The 23,576-nt window shown below is 29.5% G+C and overlaps 1 protein-coding gene across 1 annotated transcript; it reads left to right on the top strand.

Annotated features, from left to right (window-relative positions):
* The first annotated feature begins 363 nt into the window (after window positions 1-363).
* On the top strand, window positions 364-15,434 carry LOC107441405 (uncharacterized). The gene is made up of 8 exons (XM_087157067.1): window positions 364-469; window positions 3,311-3,522; window positions 5,326-5,619; window positions 7,341-7,412; window positions 9,303-9,344; window positions 11,265-11,342; window positions 13,847-13,930; window positions 15,338-15,434. The coding sequence occupies exons 1-8, from the start codon at window positions 364-366 to the stop codon at window positions 15,386-15,388; spliced, it is 939 nt and encodes a 312-aa protein (XP_087013193.1). The 3' UTR covers window positions 15,389-15,434.
* Window positions 15,435-23,576: the final 8,142 nt, after the last annotated feature.

Genomic DNA, 23,576 nt, shown 5'->3' with positions numbered 1-23,576 from the left:
GGTTACCTCCTTGGAAGGCGAGCGATCTATCCCCTGAGCCACCAGGCCCTGAAAGTAATATATGAAAAATTTATGTCCAAGAATTATTCCAATGAACTCGTAACTCATTTTGAAATACTTTAAGCAATTTAGAAACAATAGGCACTTTGTTTCTTTGTTTTAAATTTTTGTAACAATATATCTTATTCAATTGTTGAAAAATATTTCAGTACTCATATAACTTTAATTGAGATAATGATTAACAGTAACACTACATCTTTCTTGATTAACGATATTTTTTTTTGTTATTAATTTTGCCCAAAGTTATGTTAGGTTGATCTTAAACGACGATAATATATCTCAAAGTGACCTTAAAGTCCAAATATGGAAGCTAAATTTTTATTCTTTTTCTTGGCAATATTAGCTGAAATAGCTACCGACGTATCGAAAACTAAAAATTCTGACTGCTTGTGGAGATACTTATCTGAAAGTAAGAGATTTCCATACAGACAAACATTTTGTTATTCAGTTGTATCATTGATATTAAAAACTCTATTTAATTAACTTTTTAATTTATCGTTAAAAAAAACTCCGTTTAATTTGTTTATTAGCCTAGTTTTGCTATACTAATTTATTTTTAGACAATTCTCTTCAAAGATGAGATATATTGAGTTAGATGATTTTAAAAAAATAGTTAATTTAAAGTAATAATTAAGATTTTTTCGGCGCTTTTTAACGTAGAAAGTCACTCTGAACATCCTATTTCAAAATTTTGTAAACTCAATATAAAATCGTAGTAAAACTTAAATTTTAAAATATATGTATTCTATTTCTGAAAAATATTTTTTTTGGAAGACAAATAATTTAATTGTATCTGTAATGATAAAAGAAAGAGCTTCCGTGCCTGTGTGTTTGTCACTTTCACAGCTTGTGCTAACGTTTTGAAATTTGGTTCAAGGGTTAATTTTAGTCCCAGGTCCTAAAAATCGTTCGAAAATTTCACTTAATCTGCTCGCTTGAAAAATGAATTTCTTCTCATTGGATAGGCATTTTAGTGACAAAAAATTATTTTTCAAATATTTAAAAGATAATATTAGCGATGTTTGATATTTAATTAAAAGAGTCCCTTTGCTGTCAGGCTAACCGTGGGAGGTTCTCGACGTCTTCCTGTCCATGTAACGCAAATGCGGGTTAGTTCCATAAGAAAGTCCTCCACTAAGGCAGAATTTTTCCCAATATTTGATCCAGGAATTCCCTTGTCTTCTGGATTGGGTTCAAATTTACAAGGCTATGGAGTTGAGCATTATTAGTCGTGAACCCAAAAATTGGGTTGGCTGTTCAACGAGGGTTATAAATAAAATAATTTAGGTGGACGGCATGAAAAGTCTATGTTACCGAATTAGTATTTTTAAAGATATCGGAAATGAAGCGTTTATTTTGTTTATAGTACGCTTTTAAAACGTATTTCTAAAAATAAAAAAATAATTTAAAATCAACGATAATTGAAATTAAAAAAGTAAGTTATGCATTTATGACATGGTTCATATTCTTTCAGGAGTAATTCTATTTTTAAAAATAAGTTATGCCTTAAAGCCATAATGAGAAACGGTTCATATTCTTTCAGGAGTAATTCTATTTTTAAAAATAAGTTATGCCTTAATGCCATAATGAGAAACGGTTCATATTCTTTCAGGAGTAATTCTATTTTTAAAAATAAGTTATGCCTTAATGCCATAATGAGAAATGGTTCATATTCCTTCAGGAGTAATTCTATTTTTAAAAATAAGTTATGCCTTAATGAGAAACGGTTCATATTCTTTCAGGAGTTTTTCTATTTTTGATACCAGTGGTGTTTAATTCGACTTGGTAATAGCTACTACATGCATTATGGTATTTGGTGCTATTTAAATAAGTACAAAATATACCAATATAAGTGTCAAGGTAGCTACTATAGGTATTGTGGTAATATGTTTTTTAAACCCCCCGAAAGGGATTAGTTTCGGAAAAAATTGCTATATTATGGTGAATATTAACTATCATGAGTTCGTCTAGGATAAGAACATCATATCAAGCGATACTGAATACAATTAATCATTATTCTGGGGTGAACTTCTAAAAACGTGTTTTGCTTAATCTAATAACGTAAAACTATCGGGAAGACTAGGAAATAATAATAATAATTAAAAATATCAACTATTTCAGCTTTATTAATTGGGTCGGTATATTGTCCTTCAGTTTTGTGCTTGATTTCGTACTGTTGCCGATTGATCAACACTACGAAATCAAGCGCAAAACTGAAATAGTATTTACCGACCCAATTAATAAAACTGAAATAATTATTTTTAATTATTTATATTTAATGATTATTTACATTTTATTACTCCGTAAAAATTCAACTAGCATTGAGAAATATTAAACTTTTTTAAAATTATCACATGTTTAGTGAAAAGACCTTTTTGGTTACAATGAGAAATAAGGGTTGTTCAGTAAATAAAATAACTATTTGTTAAATAAATTTTTGATTGCCTTAAAGTTTTTTTCGAATTTCACTTCAAATTAAATATTTAAAAATGATTTCCAACACACTAACGTACTTTTCTAAAAAATGGTGTTACTTTTTTCTTTTTTTTTTTGTAAAAATATTTTTAAATAAATCGTAAGAGATTGTGTGAAACAGTGAAGTTAATTGTAACAGATTAATATACTTTTCACATAGCTATCATGTAGTTTTGATGAATATCTTAAAGACAACAAGCTTTTTCAATTTGTTGAGAAATGCATGCTTTCCAAAGTTTCATCACGACTTACGAAAAGTTACACAAATTAGCTGATGTATTTTGTAAATGCTAGTCTAAAAGAAAAATAAACTTGGCTGAAAGCAAATTTTTAAATGTAAAACTCCATTTTGTGTGCATATAAACATGTTTGGCAACAGTATATTTCTGGTAAAAATTTTATCCTTTAGTGACCTGTACATTTATACTTATTTCAAAATCGATACGAAATAATTTTTAATTCTAATTTAAAAAATCATAATAAAATAAGTTTTCTCTTCCCTTTTGAAAGCATACCTCTGACAGATCGTTCTTCAAAGGATTTTCGTTTTTAGGAATAACGCTTTTTAGCAGACAATATGCTGTTTTTATTACTAATCAGAGTTCTTAACTGTTACATTTATTTTTGTAATTTTTGTTAATTTTGTTTTTAACTGTTAAGTTAATTTTGTTAAAGGTGCTCGAATTGTGTTTTTTTTTTAAAAATTTTCCTTCGTTACAGAAAAAAACCCTTAAAAATTTGTAGCGAATTTAGCTTTATTTTTATTATTATTTAGGGATGAAATTGGAAGTAGAAAACTTAAGACTTCACCTTGAAAACGAAGAGAAACTTCAAAACGAAACCAAGCTAAAACTTCAAAATGAATCCAAAGTAAAGCTGCAAAACGAAACTAAAGTAAAACTTCAAAATGAAACCAAAGTAAAACTTCAGAAGGAAGATAAGTCAAAACTTCAATATGAAGATAATACAATATTTCAAGATAAACAGGTGAGTCTACAAGCCTAAGCTGACCAGCGTCCTTACAATACTAAAAAACTGGTAACTAAATTTCTAAACGAATATTCGAAAACTCACTGATCTACCTTACCACACTGTCAAAACTTCCGGATTAAATTACGGTATAAAATACCAACACTTAGGGTTCACCAGCCGTAAAATCTATTTTACCGTAAAATCCATTTTTACAGTAAAATATTTTACCGTGAATTTTTTACAGTGATATGTATTTTATTAGAGTGATTCAGTGGCTTTAACAGAATTATAACTGTAAAATATATAGTATATTAAATATTTTTCGTTGCTTCAATGCGTTCGGTAAAAATGGATTTTATGGTAAAAATAGTGCCGATAATTTTTCCGTAATTTGATTCGTAATTTTTTACAGTGCAATTTATTACTTTGAGACCAGATATCTCTCGTAGAAATTTTCTAACAGACATATTTTTTTTCCCAAATATTAATACTGTTAGAGAATTTCTGTAAGGGATATCTCTTCGCAAAAATTTTAAGTTGGAAAGTAAAAACAGTGAGTTTTCGAATGTTCTTTTAGAAATTTTGCTATTAGTTTTTAGAATTTCTGAAGACACTGGTCAGCATACACAAACTCGAAAAAAGTAAGCTGATAGTATTTGATTTCTTAGTAATTTTCTTTTCATTTGACTGAATGTCAAATGAGTCTGATGAACGAATTTAACAAATGTTGGTTTAAAGCAAATCTGACTTAATCATCTTTGTAGGCATATTCCAGTGTCGTCTTCCGAGGACTTTTTTTTTAAATAGGAAGAAGCTATATCAAATTACAATTGATTTTTCAAGTATTAGTTCCACATAATCACAAATTTTTGGCAAAGCTGATTTTATGTTTTTACCAGCAATGTTTCTTACGAGAAGGCGTAATGTTTTAAAACCAACTAAATCTTCTATTTTCTCTTTCTCAACTAAGTTTTTTCAGTTTTATTCAAGTTCTGAGCGTATTCTTTAACCCTAATTAAAGAATTTTAAGCCAGCTTTTTTCTTCCTGTTTTATTATATTTTAAACTTATTAAATTCTTTCTTTAATTGAGTTTTTAAATTTTTGCTAGTCCAAGTCAGACGAAGTTTAATTTAAAGGGTGTTGCTAAAAATGTAAACGCAAAAGTTAAGTGAAATTTGCAAACTAAATTTTTTAAATTTCGTGACATATTTTTTTTTATAAAGATATTAAACGTAAAAATTTTTTCTGCAAGGAAAAATTTTTAATTTTGAAAAAATTAATATATTTTAGAGCGAGAGATTTCATAAAAAGTGCATTTATCAAAACTGTTTCACTGCTTCGAATTATATTTATTACATATCCAAATTTAAAGACATAATCCTCGGCCCAGACACCGGATTTTCGGGATGCAGAAAATCCTCAGCGGCCATGTCGTATGATTATGCGGCATGTAAACGATCCCTGGAGTGCCTTATTGGCCCTTGGCATTTCTTGCAAAATTAAATTCCTAGTGCACTTTAGCACCCAAATAAGAGTCTCGGTGCTGCCATTTAGTGTGGCGGATACTAGACGTCCAAATTAACATGGCCAACGGTATCTCACCCATTGTGTTGGTCCTGAAAGAGTGGATACCACTTCTGGAGAACGCACTAGGTCTGCTCATGTGCGCGCACTTGTGCAGTTCATTGGAAATAAAAAAAATTTAAAGACATTTCTTTTAAAAAATATATACGTACAAATTAAAATATTTTAAGTCAGTAATGAAAAGCTTTAGTAACTTTTAGCCTTTCTTTAAATATGTCTACTTAATTCCACAGACAGAATCAACCTACATCATACTTCAGTATATTTCGGACGAGTTGAAAAACACGAAAGAGTGGTTAAATGCGCAGCATATGTATGATTGGATTGAACCGATCCGCGCCATATTTCTGTATATTTTGGATGAGATGAAAAGCACCAAAGAGTGGTTTAATGCTCAGCAAATATCTGATTGGTCCAGAAGCATGGAATTATGGTTAAAAGATTCCTGCTTTTATGATTCTTTAAACATCTTTTGCATTTTGGGATTGCTATTGTTTGTCATTTGGTTTGCTGCATTTATTTTTTGGGTAAGTGAATTTTTTTGTAGAATTCTATTTAGCGTTGAGCTATTACTAAAATTTTGTATTTTTGAAATTTTATTCTTCTTTGGAGAGGGTACAGATAAATTGAATTTCACGACGGTTAGTTTAAAAGATTGAGAAAACTATTAGCAATTAGAGTACTTATCTTTAGGAAGTTTAAATAATGGGAGTGTGTTAATTAGAGAATTAATCGTATTAATAAATTCAAAAATACTTAAAGTAAAATACTAAAGATTTCGATTTCTGACCCTGACAATGTGGCGTGTAGCCGCAATCTGGGAAGATCACGTCTATCTAAGAGATAAACTTATAGCAGAATATTAAGAATAAATTCGTCCCTATTTTGGACAAATTTTAATGATAAATGACTACAGTTTTAACATATCACAATTCATTTGATGCTTCTACATATGAAATATAGATGTCAGATATACCGTCATGCATTTTAAGCAACACTTACAGTCGATTGGTCAAAATTTAAGTCGTTTTTATTCTTAGCGACTTAATTGTTTTCAGAGATTTTGTTAATTTTTCTACTAATTGAATTGAATCATTCTAGGAACGTAAAGAATTCGTGACCACCTTACATTAACATTAAATATATTGAGATCTTTGCACTACGTTTATTTATTTATTTAATTTTTTATTTCGAATGGCAGGCACTGAACTTTATTAGTTTCACTTTAGAAGATGCCAGAATTGTTACTCATTTCGCATTACCTAGTGGGCATCTGTGAACCAAAGTCACGGAGGCGAGTAACATTACCCACGCCACACTGCCACAAACCCGTTCAAAGGGTGGGCCACATTCACTCATCACACACAACGGAGGACAACACAAGAGAGAGAAACATCCATGCCCAGAGCGGGATTCGAACCCGCGGATATTGTCTTCGCAGTCAGGCGCGCTAACCGCTTGGCCACCTGGCCGGCGCACAACGTTTATGAACTCTAATGATCTATGTTAATGATGATAAGATGAAGTTTAGGCTTTATGTCTATATATATATATATATATATATATTTTAAATAAAATTTCTTCCCTTTTTCTTTTTTTTTTAAAAAAAACTGTTGTTTGATATTTTTTTACTTATTATTTCCCCCCCCCCTTTTTTTCATATGTCTATAATTTTATTAATTATATATATATTTATAATTAATTATATATATATATATATATATATATATATATATATATATATATATATATATATATATATATATATATATATATATATATATATATATATATATATATATATATATATATATATATATATATATATATATATATATATATATATATATACATACACATAGACATATACCATTACTTACTTTTTTAAAAGTGAATAACTAGAAAACAAACCGCCATATCTTTGCGTTATTTGCAAAAATATCTTGCAAGTATCGTAACAACATCACTTATTTTTAAATTTAATAAACTTTAAATAAAATAAGGTAGACTTTTTTAAAAAGAATCTCTTTTTTGTTCTGTCGCTATTTTATTAAATGTAACTGTTGTTAATTTTGACAGTTGAAAAGTATGGTAAAATAATTAAACATAAACGCGGCTGTCTTCAAAATTTTCAATGCTTAATCTCTTATTAAAATTAATTATGCTATTATTGTAATATTATTATTGTTTATCATCTTATTATTTTAATTGCGATTATAATATTTTTTATATGATTTATTTTCTGCAGAAATTCAAACGGGGAAATGCTAGTTATGATAGCTGGAATGAAAGTGAAGAGGAATTGTTGTCTTCGTCATCAGTAATTATTTTTTATTTTTAAATTTAATTATTTATTTGTTAAGGAAAATCTTATTTTTGAAACATTTCTTTTCGTGTCTTCATGGGAGCTTTAGTCAGTTGCAATACACTCAATTTTCCACTTTTGCTTAAATTATATTGGAAGAAATGCAAATAAAATTTCAATAAATGAGAATCAATAAATGTAATTTTATTCATGACTTGATTAATTGTGATAAAAATTGCATTATTATTTCTAGTAATCTTCAATGATCATGGTTGCTTGTAATCACGACTAAATTAAAAAAAAAAGACGTATAATTCTGAACTTTTAACAGATAATCTAGCAAATGTTCGAATGTTCAAAAACTCGGTCGAATACTTTTCAAATAATCTGTTAAACATTTCATATAATCTATTAAATGCTTCCAACAATCTAAAAAAAAATTTCCAACAGCCTCAGAGAAAAGTATCAAACTAATTTCTTGTTTATAGTTTTTTGACTGTAAAAGGAAAAAAAAGTTACAAAATAAATAAATAAATAAATTAATTAATTAATAAACAAAAAGCTAAGAAAATTGAATTTAGAGTATTGGAAGACTTCTTATTGAATACGAGAATAAAAAGACATAAGTGCGAAAACTGAATTCTTTTTAAGCTAGATTATATTAAGACTATAGCATAGCATTAAAAATTGCTCAAACATGGTTTTCATTTCAAACTTTGAAAACTAAAGTACACAATTTCAAAGGATATTCTTAAAAGTATTGAGATTAGCAATAACTGTTTTAGAAATACCTTTTCTCACTTTCCTCCTTCATATTCCTATAATACAGCATTCACTCTAATGTTATACTGAACTTTCCTGATTGCTACACGTAGAATTCACAGCCAATTTGTCTCCAAATAGCATTTAACTCATATTAAATTTTGAATATTTTCTGCAGAGCTAAAGTGCTTAAATTTCAACCGAAGCTTTTCCTTCGGTGAAAACACATGTTTCAATCGTATTTTCACAGCTATAAATACAGGTTTATTCATAATTCCCTCCGGGGTTTCGAAGCGTTATAGAAAAAAAAACGAAGACGAATATGGCAAAAAAAAAGAACATATGAAATTATTCCGAAAGTATTTAAGTTTTAATTTAAGCAGTTGCCGGTAGATGGCAGTAACATGTACCACTGAAGTCAGTTGTAGTAAAGAAAAATGGCGTTTACAGGCGGAGGGAATTAAGAATTACCCTGTATATTATACTGTCATTATTATCATTAAAAATGTTTCTTCAGAGAAAATTTCGGCAGTTGTCTGATTAGCTTGAGAGCTCGAATTTCTACAATGCAAGTTTTAATTGTCTCCTTTTCGCTGCAAGCATGTATTCTCCAAATATAATTTTTGCATTCGAATTGAATATTTGATCTTGAGTATTCCGTGGAGCATTATGGCAAATAATAATAAGAATTAATTTTTTCCTGATCATTACAGACACAGTTTACTGCCCGTTAACCGTCTAATAGAATTTATTGCCAATTGATCTATTTCCGGTAAAGTAATCCGGTAAAGAATTTAAAAAAATCGAAACTAATAAAGTAGAATAAGTTTTTCAAATGGACCAAAAAGAAATTTTTTTTATTCTTTTCACATCTGAAATAAAAATTATAGAGTGCATTACTTTTGCATGATACTTTGTTTACCCACTTTTCCAAATTTATTCGCTATAGCGGGAGCGGAAGCAAAAGTCTTCTCTCTTTCTCGATTTATTTGAAAAACTTTTTACACCAATGCAACAGTCAAAAGTGAATTTGATCCGCACTTTTTTACAAAACGAAACTCTTTATAAATTCTTATGTGATGTTAAGCGAAAATTCAACAAATTGATTTCATTCAAATGAAAAAATAATTTGTCTTCTTTTAGATCGACTATCCAATATCTCAAGTTTTTAACAAACTGAAAGAGGTGAGTTTTTATTTTTATTTTAATAATATCTAAAATATTCTTGTATATAATACTATTTCATATTGCTTTATAAAGTCACACGACAAAAATTATTTTCTGTTGGAATATTTTATTTATGAAATGTATATTAATTAAATTATTTTGAATGAAATCGGATAAATGTCATGCAATAAAAACTGGTACTTCAATTATTTAGAATTGTTTTATTTTGTATTATTCAAACTATTTGTTTCAAATTTATTTTAGGCAAGTTTGGGTTTGCTATTTTAATTCGTTATATGAAAAATTTTATTCAAGAAATAACTATTAGTTAATACTGAACTAGTATTTTTTTCGTTATAAAAATTTGTACAAAGTTGAACCAGATGTTCCAATTACGAGTGTTTGGCGGTGGGTAGTCAAAGCTACTTGGAAATTTAAAAATTAAACCAATTTTTTAAAACTTAAATAATGTTAGTACATTGCTTATTTCGTATTAAATCAGTAAAACATAGATTTATATTGTATATCCTATTAATAAATAAATGGTATAAATGATAAAGTTCATCTGTCGATATCTTATTCCGCAATCAAACCTATCATATAGCTCTTGATTTATGTCAACTGGTTTATTAATTTTATTATTTTTTAGTTTATCATTCTTATTATCGCTTAGTTTATGATTACTTTCTCAATTCTAATAATATTTAAAATTCTATTATTTATTTATTATTTACTTTTGTAATACTTTTATGATTTTATCACTCAGATTATTATAATTTGTTTTATCAAACTTATTATTATTTAGCTTAATAGTTATTAGATTTATAAGGATTAGATTCGATGAGTAAATCCTTAAATCTTCTTCCTCTCATGAGGAAGAATTCGTCAAAGCACATCTAGACGTGTCATTCTCATACATGATTTAAATTACATCCCACTTAAATTTAAATTATTTTCATACTATTGAATAAAGACATTATTTCAATAAACGGGAGCATAAATCCATAACCCATGTTACAAAATTAGAGAATTGTAAAATTGTGCAAACAACGCATAAAAAAATTAATGTAACTAGATAGAAAATTGTGGTAAAACTACCGATTGTATAAAAATGTTATTTTTTGTAAAAAAAAAAAAAAAAAAAAAAAAAAAAAAAAAAAAAAGCAATTTTGGTGAATAAAATCAAAATATACGATATTTAAACCATTCCTTTGTTAACTTTTCTGTTCATATGGCAAGGTTTACCTGAAGTTTTGGTTTTCGAAATTATAATTTTTATTACCATACACTTCGTAAAAAATACGAAACTGAAAATGAAATTTAACTGAATAAATGGTTTTTATGACATACTCTGAAGTATTATGATAAAAATATCAAGTTTTACCACTATTGCCATATTTTATTACTTATTATAAAACCATATTTATTCTTAATTTTACCAAAATTATAATCAAGCAGCTTGGTAAAAATTGCTGAGCCTTTTGTAGTTGCCCTAGATTTATAAAAACGGTAAATTTAACCATAATCTGATAGTTTTGACCAAACTATTTTTTTCTGTAAACTTATTTTATCAGCCTTTTTAGAAACATTAGTTTAACCTGTAAATAGCGATAAAAATGTGTGGAATAAAGTATTTTAGTTAATAATTTAATCAATAATTTTTGAGAATATTACCTTTGTTTGATAATAATTCGTTAGTTATAAAATTATCAGTGTTATAAAATAGAGGAAATTTACAAATGTAATATATTTTTCTAAGTTCATTCCTACATTTTAAATTTGATTCTTCAAGAATTAACAGCTACTAAATATAATTTTTTTTGTATAGCACTGCTTAAGAGATTTTAATCTTTACACAGATCCATTAACTTATGACCAGTAGATGAAAATATATGTGGTATTTAATGTAAAATAATAGTTTTATGACATTATTTTCAGATTGTAAGTACAGCAGATACAGCTTCAAACGATGATGATAGCATTACAAATCACTTGAATGATGATTTCCTCACTTTAGTAAGAATTTGACGTTTTTATTTTTATTTTGTTAGTTTTACTTTTAAGTGGAATTGTGTGTCATAAAGATTTGAAATTCTCATTACATTTAAAATAATGTTTGTTTGTTTGGAAAAAATTGAATTTTTTTGCTACACTGATATAATGATCGCATATTAAATGCATAGAGGGTATAACTTCAAACACGTTAATTAATTAGCGCAGTTGATAAAAATCATGTTTTTAATTTCTTTTCTCGAAAATATTTCGGTTTATTTTGTCAAATTTGAGTTTTTATTTTTTAAAATTACGCATTTTAGAATTAGAAAAAATTCGTGATCTCATAAAGTCAAACTTTTCCGATGATTATTGAATTAAACAATAAATAATTATAAAATTGATAAGTTCCCTTGTTATTATCTTTGAATTAGAAAGATTTATAGTTCTCATTGTTTTGTTCAATTTAATTGCCATAGACACATAGCAAAGTACGCAATGAATAAATAAATTACCATTTAAGAGTTTCAAACTACGTCTATCTTTTCCCATTGAGGGGCGAAAATCAGAATCTGATTATAAAAAACAATTAGCGTTGAAATTCTTTATCTATTGACATAGAAATTTAGTTCATGAAAATCCCATCATCAAATCAAAAGTTATTCAGGATGCGCTGTTTTTAGTTTTGCTCATTGCCACATCCCACGTAACTGAAACTCAAATGAATCGGCGTTCAAGATGAAAATAAAGAAGAGCTATTCTGTTATTTCAATTGAAAACTAAAATTTTCAATCCGGGACAGAACACTAATCCCTTTTTATGTGATATTATTGATAGCAACGTTTTTAGAACCTCTGATTGTACCTAACTTTTGGGGAAAAATTCCTCATGTTCTGCAATCTTTGCATTTTAAGGATAAATAAATAAATAATCATATAAATAAATAAATAAAATGCTTTTATGTATTTAGCATTGTGTTGGCAGCATTTTGGACACAATAATAAAATAATGAAAGGGCTATTAAAGCCGAACCTCAAAAAATACTCTTGTCCAATTACCCTTGTCCAAATAACCTTTTTAACTGTCCAAAACCCTTCTGTTTATAGATAAATACAGGATTTACGTAAATATCACCCGTACTTTACATTTTTTAGAATTTTCATCAAAAATAAAGATAGAAAAATAAACACATTGGGGGCTGCAGATTAATATCAGTAAGATAAAAGTGGAAACGTATTAACATCTTACAAATAATTAAAGATGATGAATGAGAAGAATGGCAGAATTTATTTGAATGCAGGTTATAACTTGAAGGTATTACCAAAAACCGTCTTCAAACTCAAATCTCTGTTTCTTCCCGCAATCAAACAGGTATTGGTGTTTGGTACACCCACCCTCCTTAATAGCAGTTCGTCAGATTTCGATATTATTTTAATTTTTCTCTTTCTTAAATCTTAAACTTTGATCCCTAAAATGCACCCTGTTTCGTCTCCATTGCTTATGAGGATTCTGAAATTATATGTCCCGTAATGGACTGATCGAAAAAGTAGAACACTGAAGTCAAGCATCACTGGCTGAGGTCAGTAAGCGGGTGGGTGACCACTTTGATCAGCCTACTTAGGTGTGCGGTATTGCTCCTCGTTAAACTGTTCTACTGTAAACTAATCGACTTATAGAGCAGGTCGTTGTGCTACCAAACCGGAGGAACCATCCCCTCTGCAGAGAACGAAAATTGAGATCGAATGTCTTTGGATCATCCGCGGGGATGTTTCCCAGACAGTCGCCAATAGCATATTGTGCTGCTCTAGTGTGGCGTAAATAAAATACCTATCTACCTATCTGAAATTATATTTTAAGGGTAGTCTTTAGTGAGCACTCAATCTTTTGTTGAAATCTTTCGTAAGCAATACAACGATATCGAGAAATATCATTTTAATTTGAAAGATAAATTATAATTTATAATTAAAAAAAAACGGTTTATTTATTAAAAGTTGGTCCATTACAACGAGTAGCTAGAATGGTGCTGACATGTCATTAATTTAAGCGAGTCAACATTGCTCTCACGGTAAAAAAAAACAGGCCTCTGACTGGGATTCTAACCCGGGACATTTTAGACATGAGGTCAGCTCCCTGATTAACACACAAGCAGATCAGCTTTTTTTATGTGTGTAATAAGTGCATTTATAGTTTAGTGTTTTGACAATTTTTAAAGGGTTTTGATTACTTCTGGAGAATTAAGAAAAAAATTCAAACTTTTTCAAAAGTAGGAACAAGTGGGACAATAATTTTCACATAAACTATTATTAACCAATTTAACCAATTAACCAATTTAAGGAGTCCAAATCTTCAACTTAGATTCAATATGGTGTACCAAATACAATGTAGATATAACAGCCATAGGCATAATATATATAATCAGATGAAAAATTTATATAAAACTTAAGAAATCTATTTCAATGTTGAAAATAATTTGTTGCTATTTTTTAAAAGTTTCGATGCTTTCATTCAATAACTATTATCATTTGCAGGTAGCCAAACGCATAGCTGGAGATGAATCAATGGAGAAAGGCCTGTTTAGTGGAGGGCTTTTAACTGCAGAAAACTTAATGCAGGTAACTGAGATTACTGTGTGGCACATAACAACTGAACTAAAACTGATAAAACGGCAAAACACCGTGCAAAAAAATTTTGTGTATCTGAACTTCAATAATGGGGACAACTATTTTACACCAAATGTCTTAAAACATCACTGATAACTGTAGGTTCTTGATGTCTCAATTCACAAGGAAACAAGGATAGTTCCTGGTGTACTGACACACTAATATAGTTCTTTTTACATTACTTGGTGTGTGCCGCTCCATTTTCTGTTATAGATTTTTTTCCCCTGATGCCCACTAGGGGAATGACCTTTCGTCAATACAGGCACCTGAAGGGCAGATTTATTGGCCACTTTTTCAGGAGCACCATATTAGGTAAGCCAACGTTGCTTCTACAGTAAGGACAGATAGTACAGAGAATGAAAGAACATCCATGCCTTGCCCGGTATTCGAACCTAGAACCTTTCTCATGCAAGGAATCAGAAAGTGTATCAGTGTATTCTTCAGTATATGATCCACATAAGAGTCAGTAATATTGTTGTGATGCAATATAACGTAAGAATAATTAATTTAGGATACACATACTCTAATTCTTAAAATGAAATTAGTTAGTAAATCGAGCATACACTCGGCACATAGAGAGAATTAAGATGAATTCGAATTAGGCTTAGCAAAACAGAAGCAAAGAGTAATTAAATATATCATAATATTATTTAATACAATTGAGGCATAGACACAAATTAAAATATAACTATCCTTATAACACAACTAAAAATATTCATACCGTCAGTAATCGCGAACTTCCTCCCCCCCCCCCCGTAGAAATAGAGCAGTGTAAAAGACAAAACAACACGCCATTTCGTATTCAAATATAAGCAATCTACTGACGATACAAGTACGACAAAATTAATTGTTTAAGTGAAAATAAATCACGAATGATGTGAATGCGCATGAATTTGGTGTAGGCATATTCTACGCAATGAGTGTTTAGATTTAACTACACTCTTTAAAGTACATGCGAATGATTGATTTGGTGTTAATTTAAAATAAGAAGTTCTTTCTCACAGTTGCTCATCGAATTCGAAAAGATATCACGCTTCAGTTTTTACACTGCAGGATTCTATTCCTGATATCGGTATGAAGTTCATCCTGCTTAATTTCGATCGTTAATATCGTCCCTGTGAAGCAGAGGCGGCTGGAATTCAATGTTGACTACACCACCAGGACTACTTTATATTCAAGTACTACTTTAGATTAAGTGTAAAATATGTTGGCTATATTGTTAGTTTTCTATCAAGAGAATTAATTTAAGATCACGCATGTATTGATTAAAAATTACTGTAAGCATAGTATGGAATAGTTTGAAATTTCGAAAAATTTTTAATATTTAAAAAAAAATATATGTTTTGTATTTATTTACAGTGGAGGCAAATGTATGCGGAAAGTTTGACAGAAAATCTCCAAGGTATTTGAATGTATTTTCTGTTTTTTAATTATCTGTTATATTTGAATGAATTGCACCATTTTAAATATTTCAGTTGGATTACATAAATTATACTATTTCCTAAAAATTATAATTAAGTATTGCGTCAATTTAGTAAAAAGAAATTAGAGAGAGTTATAAAGCTATTTCCTTACTTACCTTAAAACAAATTAAAATATTAGGGGGACCGGAAAGTAATGTCCTTTCAGTGCATTTGATATTTGTTATCAAGATTTTATTTTTAATCAATAATATATTCACCCTCGTTAGCAACAACCTTTCAATGCCGGATCGAAAATGAATCTAAATGGATCGAAAAAAATTTATAGATTTTTAAGACTAATGAATATTTAAGATGCCGAAACGACATTACTTTCCGGTACTCCTAATAATAATAGAATTTCCCTCTTTTTCTTCTTCTTAGGCACTACAACTGGTTACCGCCAAGGCTGTCTCAGTCAGTTTACCCCACCTAAATCTATTCGATAGAATTGAACCCTAATATGGTTAAATTAGTGCAGAAACATGAACTAGTGCGCAAAGAAACGAGAACTCATATATAACTTTTGATATAATAATTGGATATTCACGTACTAGTATTCATATTTGATAATTTTAATTCTAATTTTAATATTCCATATTAAACCAGACAAATTAAAAAAAAAATCTAAACTATGATTTAAATCATCGGTAAAACAGAGAATTAAAAGTAATTGTGATAAGTAATTTTTTTTTTTAAATGGAGGGCACTTAGGGATTGTCCCATTGGCCACAGAAATGCCAGAACTGCTACTCTCTTCTCGTTACCCAGTGGGCACCTGTAACGAAGTGGGCACCTGTAACGGCTGTGGAGCAGCGTCGCCCACGTCACACAACCACAAACCCGTTTATAGGGCGGGTCACATTCACACAATTACACACAAAGGAGAAAGGACATAGAACACAGAGAGAAAGAAACATCGACGCCCTGAGCAGGATTCGAACCCGCAATCAGCGGCTCCGCAATCAGGCACGCTAACCACTCGGCCACCAGGCTAGCTGATAAGCAATTATAAATAATTAAAAGTGTGTCTGGACTGAGAATTATCTATCAAAGTTTGATTGGAGTAACACATGTGGAAATTGAAATATTTTTTATAATTTAAATATTTTCTATTTTAGTATATAATTGTGCCAGACGTCAAGTGACTGTCAATATTCATGTCCTTGTCAACGGAAGAAAAGTGTACAGAGAAGATGATGGTGTCATAAATGAAAGCGAAGATTGAAAATTCTAGAATTAATCAAATTTGAACATTTATTGAGCATTTTCCAATCATAAATAATTATATGAACATTTATATGTATACGACAAGAAAAACTTTAGAATTTTTTTAAATACAGAATTAATTGCAACACGATCAATCATTTCAATTTCAATTGCTATTAATAAAAATTTATTTTTACACTGAATATTTTTTAAAGCTGATTTTTTATTTATTTTTTTATTTTTTCTAAAGTCTAGCTTACACAGTTTTCTGAAAATGTTGAATTTACAATGCATTTATAGAATTCTTGAAAATATTCGGTTGATGTTAAAATAATTTCCTAATTGAATGTATGGTGAAAAAAGTGCATCATTTTATGTGAATAATGTTAAATTAATAACAATATTTAAATCTTGAAACGTGAGAAAGATGCTACTCTTACAGAAAAATATATTTGATTTGGTTTAACAGGTTAAATGCAAAATTTATTGCATTAAATTTTTTGTGAACATAAGAATTATTGTAGTTGTTGTTGTAGTTCATTGATGTCGCACTAGAGTTGCACAATCGGCTATAGGTGATTGTCTGGGAGACATTCCTTTTTATGATCCGAAGACCTGCTATCACAATTTTGATTCTCTGCAGAGAGGATGGCACCCCCGCTTCGGTAGCCCGACGACCTGCATGCGAAGTCGAGCACTTTACGGTAAAACACTTTAACGATGACCAATACCGCACACCCTCGGTCTCTACTCAGACTGATCCAAGTGGTCTCCCACCCGCACATTGACCGCAGACAGTGATGCTTGACTTCGGTGATCTGCTGGGAATCGTGTCTTAACGATCAGCCCACTGCGGAACTGTAAGATTTTGATTAGTTTAGTCAAGTCTCTCGTCCTGTAGGGTCCCGCGTTTTCCGTTTTCTTGTTCCAGGATCTCTTTGTCTTACTGTCATCGATAGGAGATTGGGAAAAGAACAAAACAACCAAGCTCAAAAGATAGTTACACTTGAATTAGTCATCTTTTGATTAGTACTCGAACTTATTATCATCAACTCTCATGTTACACGAAAAAAAAATCATAAGATCAGCAAAATCCTTAACACAAAAAATTACACCGAAGAGCCACCCTGACCACCCTGCTAATAACATGTAGGACCAACTTTTAGCCCTCAAAACTTCTAGCACTCGCCGTGGCATTGATTCCGCAAGGAGCTGATAGGTAGTCTGAGGTATCTGATACCAAGCGCTCACCAACTGGTCCTGCAATTCCCTCACATTGCGAGGGGGTAGCGTGGCAGTACGAATTTGGTTTTCCAAGTAGGACCACACATGCTCTATTGGATTAAGGTCAGGTGAATTTGGGGGCCAAGACATGACTTGAAAGTCACTGGAATGTTCCTGGAATGAACCAATCCATGACGATTCGATCCTTATGACAAGGTGCATTATCCTGTTGGTAAACACCATTCCCCGTAGGAAAAACTTGCCATGAATGGGTGAACCTGGTTTGCAACTATCTTCAAGTAGCTTGCAGACGTCAGGGATTGTTCTATGAGGATTATGGGTTCTAATGTGCCCCATGAAAACATTATTCCTGGGCGAGAAACCATGAAAACCTGGGCGAGCCCATTGTTATAGATGGAGGGTGGTCATAAGGTAATGGCTCTTCGGTGTACATGATTGCATATCCTTCAAATAAATGATATTGTACAAACAAAATAATTATTTAATGACGCTTTTACTAACTAAAAATGTTATAAAATTTTATTACACTTTTCAACAGTTTTTAGTTACAGTTTTATGACATTTTTTAAAATTAATTCTCAGAAATTAATTCTCAAACATTTTCTTTTAATTTTTCTTGAATAAAAATAATTTTTTTTTAATTGTATTTAGACGAGTTGTAAGTTCGTTCAGTTTCAAATGTGAAGCAATGCAAATAATGTGCAATAGAATGTGCCGGTAATTACTTATTACTTAATCTATTATTATTTTATTATTTAAGTAATAATACTTTATTATTTATTTAGTATTATTTACTTTTTATTAAATAATTGAAATAATAATGGCCTGATAAATATTTACTTGCAAAATCCAGATATAAAAAAATAAGTATGCACATATCGAAGTGCTAAGGATTCAATTAGAAAGTCAATCCTCATGGCTCATGTAGAACAGGTAGATAAAATTAACTTGTTGATAAATTGCCTCGAATATTATTTTAAATTTATGACAAATTACCATAAAATATCCAGATCTACTGACATGTCTAGAGAAAAATAAAACTGAAAGAGCCGAAGCGTGAGGAATTATTTCCCCCCAAAAAACATTTACGTTGAGTTTATAAAATAGGTTCCAAGGCGCAAATGAGCAAAATTAAATTCAAAATTGCTGTTTTTATATTTTAAAATTTTAATCACATTTTCGTTTAAAAAAAAAGCCTCGAAATTTGCCTATTGTTTCTTAAAAAATGAAAACTCATATCTAAATAAATGACATTATTTTTAAACGACTTGAATAATTTGCAGTTCGTTATGTTAATTTCTAAACAACCCCTTTTAACTTTTAAAGTTGAACTCACATTTTCATTAAAATATTCGACCTTCAAAATGAAAAGCGTATCGCAACATTTAACACAAATGCTAGACATCACAATCGAATATCCATTTTCGCCAGCTGTTCTGTGACATATCTTAGTAACACGATACCTTTTGAAATATCTGTTATCTGTTTTAGTAGTTACAGTTCATTGCGTATTGATGGAACCTAGGGTCAATTTTTGGTTACGACAGCTTTTGAAAATCAATGTTTTTGTATTGTTAAAAAATTCCCGTTCTTTCAATACCAAGAATAATAAAAAAAATGAACATTTATTATAAAGAGTTAAAAGTAAGTGAAAAAAATAAGTAAGAAATATCCCATCAACGCGAAGAAAAAGTGTTGCTGATTTCAGACTTGCAGCGGATCTGTTTACCCAAACATTTATTCTGGTTTGGCATCTTTAAAAGTTCGAATTGCATTATTTGTGGCGAAGACAATACTTAGTATTGTGTTGTCAGTATGCCACCTATCAAGAGACTGTATTTAGGGAAGGTATTTGGGAGGCCAGAATGTGATAAAAATGAATGGACAATCTATTTTTGTTCCTGAAACCAAGTTTAATACACCATTTTTGTTTTGTTTATCGTTTTATTGTGTTTTGGTGACATATGACGGTAAATTAATAGATGTATGTCCAAGTACAATTAATTAATTTCTCTCTGTATTAAACAATAGAAAGCGACGATTCAATAAGTTATTTGCATGCATTATCAGTATGAATCTTTGAACTCTGCAAGCAAAGTTTCGGGATTACAGCATGGAAAATGGATTACAGTATGAAAAATAACCACATTTGTTCATTGATGCAACTAGGTATCAAGGAAATACAAAATCAAGAAATATTTGATTCTATGAGTTATTTGCATGTACTGCCAGCACGAATCTATGAGTTGTCTGTAGACAGAGACACGCGAAGATGGATTACATTATGAAAAATAGCCACATTTGTTCATTGATGCAATTAGAAATCTATGAAATATAAAATCAAGGAATGATTGGTTCCATGAGTTATTTTCATGTTCTACCATCACTAATCTATAAACAATCTGCTGGCAAAGGCGTGCGAAAATAGATAACAGTATGAAAAATAGCAGTATTTTTTGATTAATTCAATTCAATTCTGAATCAATGAATGATTCGATTCCATGAGATATTTGCATGTACAACCAGCACGAATCTATGAACTATCTGCAGAAAAAAGCTCGCGGAGATGGATTGCAGTATAAAAATAGCCACATTTGTTCATTGATGAAATTAGGAATCAATGAAATCTGAATCGCTGAATGATTCGATTCCATGAGTTATTTGAATGTACTATCAGTACGAATCCATGAACTATCTGCAAAGACTAGTAAAGATAGATTACAGTTTGAAAAATAGCCACATTTGTTCATTGATTCAATTAGGGTATAAGAATTAAAAATTTGTCGACAACTGTAAAAGCCTGATTTGCCTAAACAAGAGAAAATGGCTATGAAATCGAAGGTCATACTGAATATTAATCAAGGGACAAAAGCATTAATGCTCCCAGTAAACTGCTGTTTTCTAAAATATATATTTAGTTTAGATAATGTGCATAATGCTGTATCACGTACTAAAAGACTAAAAAGAACTAAAATAGCAAATATTTCAATTCTAAACTACTCGATTCAGCGCGGAAATAGGACCTATTGATGCAAACTACAGGAACAATTTGAATACGAGAGGGTAAAAACTGGGACAAAATATCTCGTATATAAAGTTCTATTGATAAAGCTGAGCAGTTTCCTTCTAAAAAAATGAACCTTTTTTATCAACTTAAGTACGCTGGCATAAGGTATGGCACGTGGGCGCACGTGCTGAGTCCCTGTGGTGAGCCCCATTTTTTAGGGGACCTACTCTTTATTCACTCGAAATTCACAATACAAAATGAGGTATGTTAAGGGGTTGAAATTTTTTAGGAATAAAAAAAAATTAATCGCCTGCTACAGTGGGGCGCTTCTGACCTTGAAACGCTTATGGCGCGTGGTGTATGACACACATTTCGTTCGAAAGAATCGAACGAAACATTTGAGTTTCTTTCTCAGATTTTTAAGCGATTGTGTTTTTTATCTAGACGTTACTATTTATAACTGAATTTCTGTTTAAGTTGTTATTATTGCATATAGAAATTTATTGAAATAGATGTTTTATACATTAATATAAAGCATGCTTTGCTTTCCTTTTTGATGAGAAGGAATTTTTTTACATGTTTGTTGGCAATATGAGCAATTTAAATTAAAAAAAAATTAATATATGAATTTTTGGTGCAACAATGGCTTAACTTATTCTAACAGTTTTCTTGTAAATATAAGGAAAAACAAGCAAAACGAATTCTATTTATGTATGCTTTATCGTGTATGTGTATAAGGAAAATACCAACCTTTCTATGGATTATTCAACAAAATAAGTGGTAAGTACTTTTAAATCCTTAAAAAAAAACCATAGACTTATTTTAAAGTTTGTTCTGTTTATAATATTCAAATTGATCAATTAGTTTCTATTGTAATGCTTCCTTTATTTAAAACATGAAATTTAAACTGCAAAAACTGCTGAACTGTTTAATTATTTTTATATATTTATGTATTTATATATGCTTTATAATTTAAACTGTTTCATTATTTTTTCTCAGTCATTTACAATATTCAAGCTTTAAATAGTTTCTATTGTATTGCTTCCCCCAGTTTTTATGTAATACTTCAATTGTATTGTTTCTTTAATTACAGGGTGTTCCATAAAGATCACCCTTAATATGCAATTTTAGAATTCTTATCAAAAATAAAGAACAATAATGTATCCACATGGTTTGTCGCAAATTAATATTTCAACTAGGAAAAATAAAAACGTTATCAAAATTCGACAAATTACAATGGAGGATGAAGTTAATGAACATCAAAAAGCTTTAATTAGAGGTTGAAATTTGAAGGAGTCTTTCAATTTCTTCCCATTGCATTCTTCAATCAAATCAGTTTTGTTGTCTATTAAATTCACTTACATGTACTGTGTTTTGTCATATTTTGATTGCGTGTTTTGCTTTGTCCCTGGTTAAAAATTAATTTGCAACCCCCATGAGTATACTTTTCTGTTTGCATTTTTGATAAGGATTCAAAAAATACATAAGAAGGGCGGTTTTTATAGAACATCCTATATAATATTCATACTTAGGAAAATATTTATTGTATTGCTTATACTAATACAAATAATAATCTGAAATTTACCTGTGTTTTTATCGAATTGCTTTTTCTATTTAAAATATAATATCAAAAGTAATCGAAATTTTTAATGTAGTACTTCTTCTAATTCCAAAACTCATGTTTGAATTAGAAGAAGTAATATAATGTACAATTTAAATTAATCAAAGTTTCTGTTGTGTTGTGTATTTTAATTCAAATATATTTCACAAATTGATCAAAGTTTATTATGATACTGATCAATTGTATTGTATCGAAATAGAAGTACGTGCATTGAACTAAAATGTTCGTGTATTGTGCTAAAATTCACTTTTTTTAATTTCTTTTAATTTAATTTTAAAAATAAATAAATCTCTACTGTGTTGATCTTCCTGATTCTTATTTAATTTTCAATTTTAAAAATGTTTATATTGCATTGCATTCTTTCTTCTAATTTTATATTTAAATTGGTTAAATTCTTAACTGTATATGTTCCTATTCATCATAATTTTAATTTTAAGCCTGATTATAGTGTTTGTGCTTTCGATTTTATTAAAAATTTCGTTTAATCAAGGTTTATATAAAAAAGATGAGGTAAAGGATAGGATAAAGCTAAAATTTTAGTTTAAGTTTGAGGTAATCATGTTGCACTTTCTTTGATGAAAAGGATTTGTCTTAGAAAACAAATGTCTTGAATAAGAAGTCTCAAATGAGAAAAAAAACACACACACACACACAAATTAATAACATTTTACTGAATAACATTTTGAAATCAAATTCCTACAATGAAATTAAAATGTTATTTTTGAGTAATTGGGGCTAGAGACAGTTGTGGCTTTACCGAAATAGAATTTAAAAAAAAAAAGCGTAAAAGAATAACATGAATATTATGAAAACATTTTCCTTGCTTTTTATGAAGAATTTTGTTATTTTCGATTTTAAACAATTTTGACTTTTATTATTCTCATTTCACAATGCTGATTTTAAATAATGAAGTTTTTTTTCATTTATAAGTTTTATAATTACTATTAATGAAGTTTAAAAAAGATATTTAATTTTAATTCTACTAATAAGCTTATTAATATTAATACTATATAAATAGATCAGTTTGCTGTGTTCTTTTACTTCAAATACATTACG

This window comes from Parasteatoda tepidariorum, chromosome 1 (assembly GCF_982258835.1).
Source record: "Parasteatoda tepidariorum strain Cologne lab strain chromosome 1, Ptep-v5.0, whole genome shotgun sequence".
Taxonomy (NCBI): domain Eukaryota; kingdom Metazoa; phylum Arthropoda; class Arachnida; order Araneae; family Theridiidae; genus Parasteatoda; species Parasteatoda tepidariorum.
Note: the sequence above shows the minus strand (reverse complement) of the source record. Positions and strands in the feature narration are given on the sequence as shown.